At 35.7% G+C, this 16482-nt stretch overlaps 1 protein-coding gene across 11 annotated transcripts in view; it reads right to left on the bottom strand.

Moving 5' to 3' along the window:
- LOC129771390 (uncharacterized) overlaps positions 1 to 16482 on the bottom strand; it is a 174903-nt gene that overhangs the window by 1834 nt on the left and 156587 nt on the right. For all 11 annotated transcript variants that reach the window (XM_055774984.1, XM_055774988.1, XM_055774981.1 and 8 more), the window contains 2 exons: positions 12584 to 13360; positions 12339 to 12524 (listed from right to left, as the gene is read on the bottom strand). In XM_055774984.1, coding sequence (XP_055630959.1) covers positions 12339 to 12524; positions 12584 to 13360 — 963 coding nt within the window. The remainder of the gene's footprint in view (positions 1 to 12338; positions 12525 to 12583; positions 13361 to 16482) is intronic.

A 16482-nucleotide genomic window follows, 5' to 3' on the forward strand; every position in this document is an offset into this window, starting at 1 on the left:
ATCTTCAGAAATAGTTTTACCACTAAACTAGAATTTCTTCGATTATCAAATGGGTATTTTACAAGCACCTCAACCAAATGTAAACATTGAACTTAATAACCAGGAATGCCAGGTGTTTGTTTCAAAAATACTAACAAGGAACGGAAACTGTCTTCACAATCACATTGAACAAAAAAGAATAATGTTACGTTGTTATGCTATTATGGTTGTACCTCACGTTTTCACGCTGTGCAGTTGCATACCATAGGGTAGCTCAGTGATGCCAGTTCCCCTTGTTATTGAAAATTACATTCAAGCGAAAGAGTTTATTCAAAGGTTTTCTATTCATACAATACTGTGACCAAATACATTTTGTTTTGTGAAGAAGGCGACCAAGAGAGTACCAGCGTCGAAAATTGGTTCAGCTTGAAGCATCGGAGCAGCTATGCATATAATACTGCGATCAAATACATTTGGTTTTATGATTTTTCAATCAAGTTTCTGAAGATTATTCTTCCCCATCAGTAGAATATTTTCGTATCCAATATTATATGCATAAAACCTTGTGCCTCCAACGTAACGCTCTCGTTTTCCCCCAAAGTCCCCAAAATATTCATTTATTCATTCATTCAGAATTGATTCAGATGCAACTAAAAACAAATAATCACTAAATCAACGATAGTCCTACGTCACCCTTGCGGTTATACCACAGATATAACCCACTTCCTGTTTTTTCATGTGAGAAAGGTGTTTTCTGACTTTAAGGCGATGAATCAAAAATCAAATTCTCCTTTTATATTCAAAAAACGAAAAATACATGCAAAAAAACGGATAAAAAAATTATTTTTTTTGCTCGATTATATACAGTATTTGATTATGTACAGTGGAAAGAAACCTGAAACTGTATATAATCGAGTCCGCGCTGTATATCGGTTTGACATGGGATGGCTGTATAAAAACATTTCCATCGCACTTCTAGGTGGATTGACACTATTTTCATAACACAAATAATCATTCAAGACACTTACATGTTGTTAAATTATCTTGAAATTATCGAAAAATTGATTTCTAAACACAATTCTTAATAGAAAATGATATTCAATACTTTGACCTATTGTCACCCCCTCCAAGGGTAGAGATTGGGTCAACTTTCATTTAATCGTAGTTCAGTGAAAAATTAATATTATTCAACAATTCCTTGAACACTTACGAGTGTTCATCATTAGAGAACATTTCTACATAATCAGAATTGTGCTTTACTCTAATTTACGATAGTTATTCAACAAAAAGTTCTAAAACTACAATTTTTGACCCATTTTCACCCCCATCGACGGTACTTTTAAAAAATATTTGTTTAACGTGTTGTCCTAAAGTTGTCCACGTGGTATGTGTTTTTCCACAGAGTTTCCATCGAGGGCAATACAATTGGTGTAACGATTTTTCAACATTTCGATTCCCTTCCTGTAGTACGAAACGTCTAAGTCTTCGAAATATGCCTCAGTGCCCCTCTGAAGATTGCCCATTGGACCCAGGAGTGTGGTATTGGATCCGCGTTTCATCCATTGTCACAAATCCCCGAAAGAAGTCCACTCAATTATGCTCCAACAACGCCAAACCGACTGTTGAATCATCAACGCGTCGCTGCTTTTGATCGAAGGTCAGCAAACGCGGCACCTATCGCGCGGATAGCTTTTTCATGTCCAAATGTCGTGCAAAATGTATTCCACTCGTTCTTTTGAAATGCCAACGCCCTCAGCTAACTCACGTAACTTCACTTTACGATCGTTCAAATCGATGAATTTGTCTCACGATTTCTGGATTCGTAGCCTTTTTTGGCCTTCCAGAGCGCGGTGTATCTGCAGTGATTGTACGGCCCATTTGAAATTCACTAAAACACCGATAAACTATTTTTCTCGAAGGAGCAGAAGTGGAATAACATTTCGCCAACCACTGCATTGATTGTTCAGGGGGTGTTCCCATAAAAAAAAACAATGTATGATCAAAATACATTTTTTTTAAAATAGAAACTTAAACACTTAAGTGACACTTAAACAACTGTAGTTTGCGAACGAATAAACGAAATATCATGAAACTTTACATATAAGCCAGTGACAGATGAACCTCTCGAAATGAATCTTGTTCATTTTTAGTGGCGCCATCTGTTGAAAAATCCCGGTACTTTTCAGCCCTTGTAGTATAACACTTACAAATACTGTAAACATCATGCTTGCACACCATTTGTATCAGATTTATACCAGAGAAGAGAAGTGGAACTTGAGAGAAAAAAGTGGCAACGATTTGTGGCAAGAAAATGTAAACAGTGAAAAAATTGACAGATGGTTTACGCTCTAAAAATTGAACATATTGTTAAGATGTCTCTAAGAGGGTGGGAGACATCATATATAAGGTGGGAGGTTCGTATATAATGTTAGCATCATCATGATAAACACGGCGAATGGGATAGAAATTATAAACTGAAAATTGAATAAAATATACATATACACGCTGAAACGCTGTGGACAAATATTATAATGCATTTTTATCGGCATATGTATAATGCATTATCAAAATAAACCCATATGTATTGTAATCATAACTTGCTGTTCTATTCATAACAACATTTATGGTCGTATTCCACCAATGATGACAAATGTGTAATTTACGAATGAAGCTTCGCCATAGAAACTGAACATTGAAAAAAAAAATTAAAATGTGGTAAGAGCATCAGTTGATATATTTTGAAGCATTCTCATCGGAATAAATTGAATGATACAATAATTATACGACTAAATAATGTATGTACGTTTAAAAAACAACTTAAAAATATGATTTCTGAATAAATTTCTTTTTTTTCAGTTTCGAACACACCCCGTAAAAAGCCATTTTTTTAATACCCTCTGTTGGTATTGTATCTAGAATTTACAAGGTAATGAAACGTTAACGTCAATTAGTTTTTAGTACACAGCTTTTTAGCTGCCGGGGAAATTAACACCAAATTATATACTATATATATTCCATGCCAATTATTGTTCGTAATTGTTCTTTATAGTTTTCATTCAAGGGCGCTACATTTTTTTATATTTTTTCTCGAAAGCTGAGGATTTTTTAGACATCATATCCAAAAATGTGTCCTTCTTCGTTTTTAAATTATGATTTTTCAAATTTAACCGATGGTTCAAAAAATCATGTTTCTCCTTTTTTCCAAAAATTACGTTTTTCAAAAATTCATAACTTTTGATCTACTGAACCGATTCAGATAATCGACATAGTTAATTCAAGTGAATAATTTCACACTTGCAAAAAATTATTTCTTTTATTTATAAAAAAACAGATACAATTATTAATCACGAAAACAAAATTAATTTTTTTCGCAAGTGCAATATTTTTCCAAAAAATTCTAGGCTTTAATTTGATATATCTATCATCTGAATCGCTCTAGCAGTTCAAATGTTATGAATTTTTGAGAATAGGAAAAAGGGGAAGAAATTAATATTCCGAACTATCGGTTAACTTTAAAAAATTATAACTCAAAAAAGAAAAAAAGAACATATCTAATTTTGAGTTAAAAATCCCTAGTTTTCAAGAAAAAATATAGAAAAATATAGCGCCGTTGGTCCCGAAACCATGTAAACTATAAAAACGGATACAATCAAGAATTACAAGAAAAAAAAAAATTCAAATTTCTTGCAAGTTTGACATTTTTTCCAAAAAAGACTAGCTCATTAACTTCAATTTGATGTATCGATAATCTGAATCGGCTTAGTGGTTCAAAAGTTATGAGTTTTTGATAAAAGTCATTTTTGGGAAAAAGTGAAAAAAATCGAATCACCCCAGCAAACATTAATTAAATCGTATAACTTTGCATATGAACTGCAAAACTAAATACTTTTATACTGTGCCTTAATTTTTTGATTTTAACGTTCAAAGGCTCCTGGCATTGAAAAACTGAGTAAAACTGACATACAATTATGACGGATGATTGCTTCTTGATTGACGCGTGCTCCAACTGGCGAACTGCCAATTAAAAGGCACTCCAACTAAAAAAGCGCTATAAAACTACTATAAAACTGTGAAAAATATATAAAAAAAAGACGGGTGGGTAATGTCGGGGACATAACCGGAGTGACGTAGGACTATAACAAAGGGGACAGCTTTTGTTAAATATATATTTTAAATATATTGTTTTATTTTCTTCTCCTACGTGAATACCTACCTATCTACCTGAAAAATGGATTAGTTTACTGTTTACTCTTTATGAATATGTTGATGGTTCTGAAAAGAACCTTTGGTGTTGTGTTTTTGTTATCACTCGATATTCCAATCTTGTTCGGTTAAACCTTCCTGTTTAGTTATTGCGTTTGCCACTCGCCACAGCTTTCACAGTTGGAAAATTTCTTCTCATCCAGCTTTGTGACATGTTGTACAGTAAATTACATTCAATGCGACGTGCCGAAGCGCCACTCAGTGTCGCATTGGAGGCGATTTTAACCTGTAATTGAACATTTGCGATGACAGTGGACAGTGTCGACTTTCAATGTGGGGTCATAATTTGGATCTCTATGTTCACAAATGTCCAACTAAATAAGTCGCATTACATGTCCGTCCAATTAGCTAAATGTCGAACTAATTGTAAATTACTATACTTTCAATCTGGAAACAATTTAAGAATTGGTGAAAAATGAATAATCTGGAAAGTCCCCAACTATCAATAAGCTCAGAACAACTGCCAAATTCACATACTCATCAGATCCTGGCAAACAAATTATGAAAAAATCAATTTGTGTTTTATTATTATTTTGAATAATGTTTTAGAAAGCATTGAACTGTATTTCCTAAACTCTTTTTTGGAAGGTTTAATGGCCCTGAAAAGCGCCTTGTTTTATGGAATGGTTCCAATTTAGAAAACTTTGTACTCGTGGTTTTGAAAAAAAACCATTTCGAACGCCCTCGATGTCGCCTTGTTCTGGATTTGCCACCAAAGCAGTTTGTATAAAGAACAAACTTTTTGCTTCTGCTACCTGATGCCGTTTTGCGATTGCGTTTGCCACTCGCCACTCACTGCAACTGCCTGTTGTCTTGATGTCCACCGAACCGAATGTGTTCTGTTCCGAATGCGGGTTTTCTTATCGTCGCGAGCAGCTTTGCCAGCTAACTCGATCACTTCGGCGGCCGAAACTATATAACGCCGGCTAGGTGGACTGGTGCACTGGTACTAACGCGCTCGTCCTAGCTACCCTTGCGGGAAACTCCAGACCAACACGGTTCGAGCGGGATTTTGCCTTTCCCTTCACTTTTCCTCCTTTGCCATGTCCAGACATGGCTGCTTGGGTTGGTTTGTTGATGTGTTGTGATACGAACCGATGTGGTGTACGGTTTGAATGAGAATGATCGTTACGGCAGCGGAGCGGGGATTTTTAAGCTGACTGGCTGGCTCGAGAATTACGCATGTGTGAGACTGCGACCAATGTTGCGTTCATTGTTTTCTTTTTCCTTTCCAATCGTGCTTCATTCTATTTCGCTGCTGCTCTGGTTGCCCGTTTTAGTCGGTACGATTTGAGGAGCACAAAATGGACCAATCAAAAATGGGCACATAGTGCATTTTGACAATGCTTGATATTTCACAATTATTCAATTATTTATCTCAAGAAAAATGAAATGTTATTCGTTATGATAGATGCGTAGATATATTTCCTATCAATTGATGCAAAAACCTTTGCGATCTATTGAGAAATGCTCGAGTTATAAGCGTTCCAAATCTTGCATTTTTTCTACTTGTTCAGTGCCTAGATTTCCATTTCACCCCCTATATCTTCCGGTTAGACGTAGTCCTACGTCAATATACGAAGACTCTTTTTGTCGTTTATGAGTTTGTTTTTTTTAAGTTACTACTAGGCATGATTAATGGAAAGATATGATATGTTGATCCTTAATATGAGAATGAAAGTTAACAATTGGAAAAAAAATTCATGTGAATGGAGACGATTTTTGTGTACAGCACATGCCACGTGGGCCTTTTGCTGATTAAATAAGTAAGATTTCTTCCAAAACGTCATAATTTTACAACCATTGAGTCGATTTCAAAAATCGTAATATCAAATGAAATCTTATTCTTCTATGAATCAACTTCAATCTGTCATTCAAACAAACTCAAAAATTAAATACTACATAAAAACTTTAATTATAAAGTTTAGAGAATTTGCGACTTAATTTTCTACAATTCGCTCTTTCACACCAAATTTCTATCTTGTCGCAATTTCAAACCTCTCAAAATGATAGGTCAAAGAACGAAAAGCAGGAAAAATTAACAAATAATGGGGGGTAAATAATAAAGCAAAGGTAATCATGGATTTTTAATAGATTAATCTCAGTCGTTAACATAACATAATTCAAGTCGTCAAATTTTGTTCATGTTCGATTTTTGACATTGTCTGCCACTACTGATAATTGAATAGTGATAAACAAAGTAGCACTGGTACCAAATTTCAACCAAATTGTATCTGTCAAAAATATCAAATATTTGACCTCTGGTCAAACAGTCTACAACCATCTTTAGGAACACGCCTGAAAAGGATTTTTAAAATTTTTGTCTGCGCTTTTCTTGACTTCTCTGATGTGACATACTTAAGTGCGATTCACATACAACATACACGTCACGTTCACGTCCCGTCACGTCACGATACGTCAATGATTCTACCATGCAATTCTCATGAAAACATTCACATACACCAGCAACGTAACGACCCGTCAGCATACGTTCAACGAAAACGACCGGCAGGGTTTGTAGAAAAGAATAATTGACGGAGACGGACGGCTCGTTTGGTTTTTGTCTGGGTTTTGTGTCTCGGCTTTTGTTTTGATTTGGTTGTACAGTAATTTACATCTACATCGACATTAAGCTAATTGAACAGATCTGTGATGCAACACGTTTAATTAGACATTTTTACCTCTAGTTGGAGATTTTTGTAAACATTGAGTTCGGGGCCCAAATTATGGCCCCACATTGAAAGTCGCCACCAGTCGCAAATGTCCAATTACTGGTCAAAACCTACTCCAATGCGACACTGAGTGGTGCCTCAGCATATCGCTTTATAAGTAACTTACTGTACTTTTTATGCCAACATATCTCTTAGCTTCAAATTTCGAAGTGAAAATCATTCGCGACTAGTTGAAAGAATTATTCCATTTATTATTATTGTTGCATAAGGGTCGGACTACGGGGTTTAAGCATTTAAATAATTGAATTCAATGATTCTTTCAAAATTTAGAACTGATTCTAGGCATGCTGATTTGAAAGAGGGCATTGCAATTTAAAATTGTTGTAGGTGGCGACACCATGAATAAAATTCAATAAATCATTCGTTTGGCATTTGACGTGACGGTGCTAGTGGAAGCATTGACTGCATGTGTGAATTGGTGGAGACGTTGACGGAACGTAGACGTTCTTCTCCGTAACGTGCTATGTGAATCGCACATTAATGATTCTTAAGATAAATTGGATAGTAATTGATCCTTGGAAATCACACACACCGGATTTCCAATATATTGACATCATATTGACACCTTGATATTGAAAGAAACATTGATCTTGCCAAATCTGCTTAAAGGGTTAATCTGGTCTGGAAAAACGAAAAAAAAAATGTTTTTGCATTTTTGAGAAGCTTATACCCTCAGAAATGTTGTCCGAAAAGGATTTTTCGATATTTGATTTCGTTGGAAAGTTACAGCCAGAAGTATGAAGTCACCTCAAGGGATATAGTATTGCTGTACGAATTTTAAAACGCGTTTTTCTCGAAACCGTGTTATTTCAACTGATGGTATCGATATCTCAGGATCTACCGATTTGGCTGAAAATTTTTATCAGCATCTAAAAATGAATTATCTAAGGCGTTACATAGCCGTTTTTTGATATCTCATTTTTTCGACTTTTTAAAAATCGCTATTTATGGATTTTTCATGAAAAATATCTAATTTTTAACAAAAATGGGCGCCATTTTGGCAATTTTTCAAATTTTCAAAAAAACCCGCTTTAGGTATTGTATTGAAATTTGTTCTACGACACCCCGTTGCTTCAGAACCGATACCACCAGCATAATCATGCACTCAAAAAATGTAAAATACACTCAAAAAATATAAAATACATCTTCAAATATACCTTAAACAATAACCAAAATACACGAACACTTCACTTTATTCGTAACATTCGAAAAAAAAAATGGGTGGGTTATATCTATGATATAACCGCAAGATTGACGAGGGACTGACTACCTTAGCTTAGTAATCATTTGTTTGTATTGATTAAATTGAATTGAATGAAGTTGAATGAAACATTACGAATTGAACTCAATATATTTGCGTTGTGAGTACAAAGTTTGAACAAATGCCATGTCTCTAGTGTCTACACGATTTTACCAGGTACAGGTCGGACTCGATTATATACAGACTCGATTATATGTGATTCGATTATATACAATTTTGGTCTCGTTTATATGCAGTTTGGATTTTTTTTTTATATTTGACTTATACTTATTTCAAGAAGAACTCGAACCTTTCAACGTTAAGGTGTAATTTAAGTGGCTATTACATGTACAGTGCGGTAAAAATCGTGTTTTTTGAAAATTTCGCTTGATTTTTCACCAGGAATTGTATATATCGATATTGCAGCCAAATTAAGAAAGAAAGAAATTAGGTGTCAATAAATAGACTGCAGAGCGGTTAAAAAGCTTCAATTTAATTGATAGAAACAATTTAGTTAAATATAAATTTTAAGGATGAAATTAATGATAACACATTAAAAATTTTTAACTTTTATGTTTTTCACTTCCAAAATGTTCCACTATATATCCTGTACTAAATTTTCTCATCTTTCAAATGAAAGCAACAGAATCGTCTTCTTTAGCGTACTTTGTAATATAGCGTCAGTTTGAGGCAACAGAGTCCGAAACAAAAAAAAAGTTCTATAACTCTGTCATTGTTGAAATTCGAACATATGCGTAGAAGGATTTTTTTTCATAAAATATAATCGTCTATCACCTCCTGAGAGAATCTGGATAAATTTATTTTTGACGTAGAACTACGTCTTCATTAAGGGTGTCAAATCAGAAAACAGGTTACGTTTTTATGAAATAAAGTTAACGTTAATAACTATTTTTGCCGCGAACGGATCTTGGCGAATTACATACTAAACGAATCGGAAATTCCGTAAGATTTGTTTAATATGCCATACATTAGAATCCCCTGGTTATAAAATGGTTAAAATTCATGAAAACTTTAAGTGTTTCTATTTTCCCATACATTTGTTCTGTCCATTTGAGTGCTTTCCCGAACAGAGCTATCAATAACGAGCAACTTATCGACGACCAACGGAGGGGAAATCGTAGGATTTAAAGTCTCCGTGAACAAAGGAAAAGAAGAAGAATGAAGGGGAATACTTGCCTAGAGTATAAACAGTGGATCTCTCTGAGGCAAACTTTTATTCGGCATCGGACTTTTGAGTAATCCAGTTCACTTCGATATAAGATTGAGCTTCGTGAGCTTCGATATAAGATTGGGAATACTTGCCTAGAGTATAAACAGTGGATCTCTCTGAGGCAAACTTTTATTCGGCATCGGACTTTTGAGTAATCCAGTTCACTTCGATATAAGATTGAGCTTCGTGAGCTTCGATATAAGATTGGACCCCACCAGTGGTAATCCAACTTGGAAATCGTCGTTTGATTTTTCTGTTCGTTTTTTGTGTTCTTCTTTCCGCAACATAAATTGGACGCTTCGCGTAGTGTGCGATGAGCAAGAAGAAGAGGAAGGCAGGTTCGAGCCCGGCAAAAAACGAACGCATTGCCAGGGGCAATAAAATTTCGAGGTAAGCGTCATCTAATGATGCACGTGGTGTTGGTGCAGTGAAAAGCGCTCGCACTGAACCGAGCCTTCGCGAATGTGACACCGCACCGAACAACAGCGAAGTAGGCGATTTCGGCGCGTCGGTCGAAAATGTAAACGCCCAGGCAGCAACCAAAATCAAGCTCCCCCGCTGGTGGTGAAGGCGGTCACTCTTGACAAACTCATCAGCGAATTCGCATCGATGGGTGTTACAGCAGAGTACAAGCTGTGTGGCATAATTCAGTCTTTTCCAAGCAGTTAACATTGTTTATTTTCCGTCTTCATAAGGGCTTCGTTGGTGCCTTTGAGAATGCATCAATGCATTAAACTGACGTTATGGCGAAGCAGACGTTAAGGTTGTGCACCAAAAAATTATTTGGGAATACCAAGCGTCTTGAATGTCTTACTGGAATGTTATAAGTTATTTGGGTTCGCGTGCCAGTCACAAAACTGCCTAGTTGAAGATTGCATTTGCGCTAATATTGATCATAATGAAGCATTGCTACTGTTTTCGAGGTTGTTATTAACAAAAAGAGTTTATTTCTCTTGTTTAGTCATTAAGAAAGTAAATGTTCTGGAATTTTGTATGTGATTAGGTTTCGCTTGCCAGTAGCAAAACTTCCTCCACTAAGGGTGACAGCTGCGCTTCTCTCGAGCATGAGAAAGTAATGCAACTCTTTTCGAGGCCAGTAATATTAACAGAAGCGTTTCTTTTGAGAATAGCGCAGAATGATGAGAAATGTTTATATTGCTAGTAGTTTCAAGCCACCAATGTATGGCTCTGTATGCATGCTACGGTGAACGCTTGTTTGACGCTTGGTTTACGCTTAGTTTGTACGAACGATATCTAGAGGTGCGATTCCTTTGAGGCAATACTAAATAACATGTAACATGATATTTGATACTTGCAAGTGTTGTCATTGTTGTTGTTTACATGCGGGCCAAAGATATATTGATGTAGTTATGAGATATGGAATAATGGTGCTGGTGCAACATGTATATAATCGACTGTAGCCGAGTCTATGTCAATTTCGAAAAGACCACCGGAATAGCCTTCGAGGTAAATTTTCAATGCATTGACATGTAATAAATTGCGACATACGATTGTTTTGCGAGGGCAAGAATGAATCATCAATCAATTATCGTCAACTAATTCTACAATGAAAAAATCATTTCAGAGATTATTCTACTAAGCAGTTGTTTCTAAAATTTCACAGCATTATAGAATAATATCCGAAGGTATAAACAAGCGACTTATATAAAATAACAGCGTAGTTCTACGTCAACAATGCGGTCGTATCTTGAACACAACCTCCTATAATTTTTTTTTCATGTGAGAAAGGTGTTTTCTGACTTTAAGAGGATGAATCGAAAATCACATTCCTCTTTTATATTCAAAAAACAAAAAAAAAATACATGCAAAAAACGAATAAAAAAAATTTTTTCGACTCGATTATATACAGGATTCGATTATATATAGTATAAATAAATCAGAAACTGTATATAATCGAGTTCGCGCGGTACCTAAGTTTAGAAAACCGTATTAGGAAAACACACTCTAGTCTGCACAAAGGCAAGCGAGTACAAAAGTACTCGCAGTTTGCATGTATTTGCTGTCCCAATTTCCCTAGACACCTTGGTTCTGAAGCCTGTGTTGAGGAAACATATTTAGTCGGAACAAAAATGCCCCCCATTTGCATGTACTTGCAATTCTAATTTCCCTTTGCTCCATGGATTTGATGTCCGTGTTAGGGAAACACATTTCAGTCGGAACAAAAATGCCTCCAACTTGCATGTATTTGCAATGCCAACTTCCCCACGCTCCTTGGATTAGAAGTCTGTGTTAGGGAAACACATTTCGATGGGAATAAAAGTTCCCCCTACTTTCATGTATTTGCAATGTCGATTTCTCCAACGCTGCTTGGTTTTGAAGTCTGTGTTAGGGAACACATTTCGGAGAGAACAAAAGTCCCCCAACTTTCATGTATTTGCAATTCCGATTTCTCCAAGGCTGCTTGGTTTTGAAGTCTGTGTTGGGGAAACCCTAAAGCGGGCCAATCAAAACGAGGCAGTTAGGGTGTATAGACAACGATTAACATTTTACAGTTATTCAATTATTTATCTAATGCAAAACAACATTTTATTAACTGCGATAGATGCGTAGAAATATTCCCTATCAATTGATGCAAACATCTTTCCGATTCAGTAAGAAATGTTCGAGTTATAAGCATTCGAAATCTTTCATTTTTTCCTGCATGTTCAGTGTTCATGTTTTCATTTTACCCCCCATATATTCCGGTTAGACGTAGTCCCACGTCAAAATCCAAGAAAATTCATTATGTTCCGACCTTCCAGACAGGGGTCCCCCCTTAAGACTCTCGAAACACAATAAACCATATTTAGATCCACAGCAGCTTGTTTCCATCCATCCTTACAATCTGAAGCAATTTTTAGAAAAAAGCCAAAACCCGCAACAAACGACTCACCTTCGGTTTCACGAATGCTCTCGGTTCTTCGCTTACATCTTGCTGGCTTCTGCTGTAACACTTGGCTAGCTCCTTCACGGAGGGCAGAACTTCCATTACTTCTTTTTCGATGGTGAAATCGTGCGAAGGCAGATTACGACTGGCCGGGAAATCAATGTGGAGCGATGAATGGTGATGCTTAGGTGGCTGCAAACAGATAATATTTACAATTATGTATCCAATGCAGCGAAATGTTTGCAACCTACCTGTTGCGGGAGGTCCCTCACCTCAGTGGTGGACATGGACAAGGGAGAAGAACCTGCTAGACTTCCTGCTGAACCCGTGAATGGCTTTGGAGAAAAGAATTTGATCGTGCTCGGAGCCAGTGGCTTAGCCTGGGCATGGAACGTCTTCAGTACGCTGTTTCTGCGTAACACCGGACTGGTAGACTTTGCCGAATGCGAATCAGATTCGGTCGGAGTAGCGTTGATTTGAGGGATAGTCTCAAGAATTTCCTCCTCCTTCGAGTTGCTCTCATTTTCATCCTTCGTCTCCTCATTCGTGGATGTACCTGGACACGGCGCGGTGACGGGTGTGGCACTGTCAATCACATTTCCGTGCATTACCTTGGCTTCTCCGGTGCCAATTTCGTAGATTCGGGTCACGTCAGAATCTTCGCTGAACGTCAAACTTTCGTCCGGTCTCGAAGCCATGCTTGGCTCCGAGGAGGATTCGTGGGATCGCGGCGTTATCGGTTCATCGGCAGGAACGAGATAGACCTCTCGTGTCGGTGAACTAAGGTAATCTAGCTTGGTACCCTTCTTCAGAACGGGATCGTCGGGAGCAACCTCAACGGGCCGGCCGGCGGAGAAAATATCCTCGGTTCGGGTAGCCGGAATGACGTTACCAACACTGCTCGATTTTACAAAAGGGAACGCCCCCAGCGGTTGCTGCTGCTTTGAGTTGTTGTGACTAGGACTCGAAACTTTTGGCCTCAGACTTGATGGCTGATCCTGTTGTTGTTGTTGCGACAAGAGAAGAGACTTGGAAAAAGGAAGATAAAGCATTATTCTGGAAGGAATTGGATGGGTGAACTGATATTAGTGGATTACGATTAGCTACGATGGGTCTCTTTCAGTGTAAACATGAGATTTGTTCTATGAAATGGCTTGTTATGAAATTGTCATATTTTCTGTGGATAATTTTGAATGCTTGAAATGTTCTCTCTTTTCAGTAAGATCGATATCTAAACTACCCAAAAATCTCAATATTGTTTGATATCAATAATTCTTAGATGGCTATTCCACCTATCCCGTCCGACCGACCGATTGCTCTCAATGTCGACAATCTGAAAAAAGGTACCAAGTTGGATCCCAACCAGATTTAACAATTCCATTGGACATCATGTAAATGGGTAAAGGTAATCACCGGAAGAGGATGACTTTTATAAAACAACAAGCAAGTTGATATTATAGACCAGAGATGGCTAAACGGTAGTCCACGGTCTACCGGTCGCCCGCATAGGTATTCCTAGGCGCCCGCCAACTGGTCTAGGATAGTGTTACCTCCGAACGCAATGGATTAAATATTCCTCCACTTTTTGCCGTGAACATTTTATAAGGTGTTTGTACTAACCTGAATAAATCATATTAATTGTAAGAGTAGATAATTCTTCATTAAAGTTTCTGTTTTAATATTTTCCTTCAGATTGTTAGTTATTTAATATTACCACATCCAGTTGTTCGACCATAACTTGTGATAAAGCAAAACAATTTCACCAAGAATAATTTCAACAATGTTCTTTCCAGGCATATCATTTGTTAAATGACCAATTGAAGGTTTCGAAAATCAATAAAAACTTCGCCTTTGAAGAGGACGAATGCGAGTTTTAATGAAGTTTTGTTATTTCAAGTGTTATTGTTACTGTTAATGATAAGTAATGTGAATTAATTGTGCAGATTTTTCTCAAGAAATATGGTCATGAATAGAACAACAGTGATGAATGTGAAATTACAAATTTCTATGGTTAAATATTGGGCACTTTTATGTAATTCTAGTTGAATAGAATGCTGTTATAGATGCAGTCGTGTGAAAACTGTCGGTACAACTTTTCGAGCTGTTTGGTTTGCTTGTTGCATTGCTGATGTTAAGCTTTGAGAAACATTTCGGTAACGTTTCAAAATATTTAAATCGCCGACGTTCGAGAATGTACTCGATTCAATAAGATTCTATCGATTTACAAAATACGAAAATTTGTTCGGTGTGATAGTAATTGCGATCGAATTGACCGTTCGATTCAATTTACATAATAGGGGCCAATATTTTCGATAGATGGTTCTTACACCTCCAGGTGATTGAGGAATGAATGAATTATCTTGGGTAATTTTTTACGAAAAATAAATGCTTTGATTGTTCATAAAGGACAATTTCTTTGAAAAAAATCAACGATATTGATTGATGAGAATTTACAGAAAATAAAGTATTACTTATCAAATATTTAGTAACCGATAATTATTTTTCATTTCATAGAATAATTTATCATTGAATATTTATTGTATATTCATTAGTATTTCGTTTTAAGATTGGTCGATCTTTTGAAAAAAAGTTCGACCTTGACGGATCGATTTTCAAAACGGCGTAGGGATCGATTCACTGTTTAAATCGGTAGCAAAGAATCGATCTTTGCTGAATCGAATTCCTTTCATGTCCTACATAAATTTTTTTTTTGTATACATAGAATACACATTTCACATTTCTTTTCAAATATCAACGGCATTTGATTCTTAGCATGAGGGTTACAAGAAAACTAGAAAGCTTAGAAAAAATGGTATGTTCTAGGCCATTCATCTGGTACCGTCATGGAATTATTTAATTGAATAAATTAATTGAAAATTATTATTAGAAATTCAACAACTGATATTCATCCTGAACTTCGCCAACAATAATCCTATAAAATTCAACCGTGCCCTAGTGAATGTGATGGTGTAAATATAACTTATGTACTTGTTTTGTTATTTCCAAACTGCTTCTCCTTAATTTGTCACCAATAATTAGACAACCTTGAAAGTGATCCAATGTTTATGAAATTTGTCACCAGGCTACTGACCAAAGTGAATGCAGTTGATAAATGAACAAACTGAATGCAGTTGAAGAGTAATTCCAAATGAAATCGACAAATGACAAAACATGAGTATTTTTGATTCGAATGAAAGTGTGTATTCCGTTTGGGTTAGAGGAAATATGAGTTTTCCATAGCAATTGGGAATTTTTTGAATCACGCGTAACTTTTGAAAAGGGAGTATCGATTTTAGTAAGAGAAATCTTTGATAATTTATATCTCAAGAACTATGAGTTGTACTGAAATAGTGTCTTAGAAAGAGTTATAGAGTATTGATGGTTGAATATGAAAAAATGTACAGTGAGAAAAAAAATTAGTATTTTTTTTTATTTACAAAATAAACATTCAATTTGCAATATCCAAAATACATATTTTTTTAGAAGTCATGCAGAAAATTTAAAAAATGGGCCCGAGATGGTAAAACTATTTTTGACGAACTTTGTGGAGCATCGAATTTTTAGGAATTTTCGAAACTTCGAATTTGTATTTAAAACAAAAAAGGTTATTATCAATCTCCTTCTAAATGTAGCCATTCTCGAAATATTTAAAAAAATATTTCTTATTTATTGTCTTTTTTATAGAAAATAATCCCTTTTGATATGTTTGTCGTGTTATACCGTCATGTTCATGAAATTTTATGAATTTGCTTGTAATTTCCAACAACTTTTCCAAATACATCATCATTGTTCATTTTTTGACTCAAGCGTAACTTTTGAAAAGGACGTATCGATTTGAGTAAAAGAAATCTTTTATAATTTATATCTCAAAAAATATGAGTCGTACCGAAATAGTGCGTTAGAAAGAGTTCTAGAGTATTGTTGGCTTAATTTGAAAAAAATATACACTGAGAAGAAAAATTAGTACTCTTTTTTTTATTTACAAAATAAAATTTTAATTTGCGATATCAAAAAATATGTATTTTTTAATATTTTTTCAGTTTTTTCATATAAAATAGAAGTCATGTAGAAAATTGAAAAATAGGCCCAAGATGGTAAAACTATTTTTGACAAAATTTGTGGAACATCGAATTTTTAGGAATTTTCGAAA

This window comes from Toxorhynchites rutilus, chromosome 2 (assembly GCF_029784135.1).
Source record: "Toxorhynchites rutilus septentrionalis strain SRP chromosome 2, ASM2978413v1, whole genome shotgun sequence".
In the NCBI taxonomy this organism is placed as follows: Eukaryota; Metazoa; Arthropoda; class Insecta; order Diptera; family Culicidae; genus Toxorhynchites; species Toxorhynchites rutilus.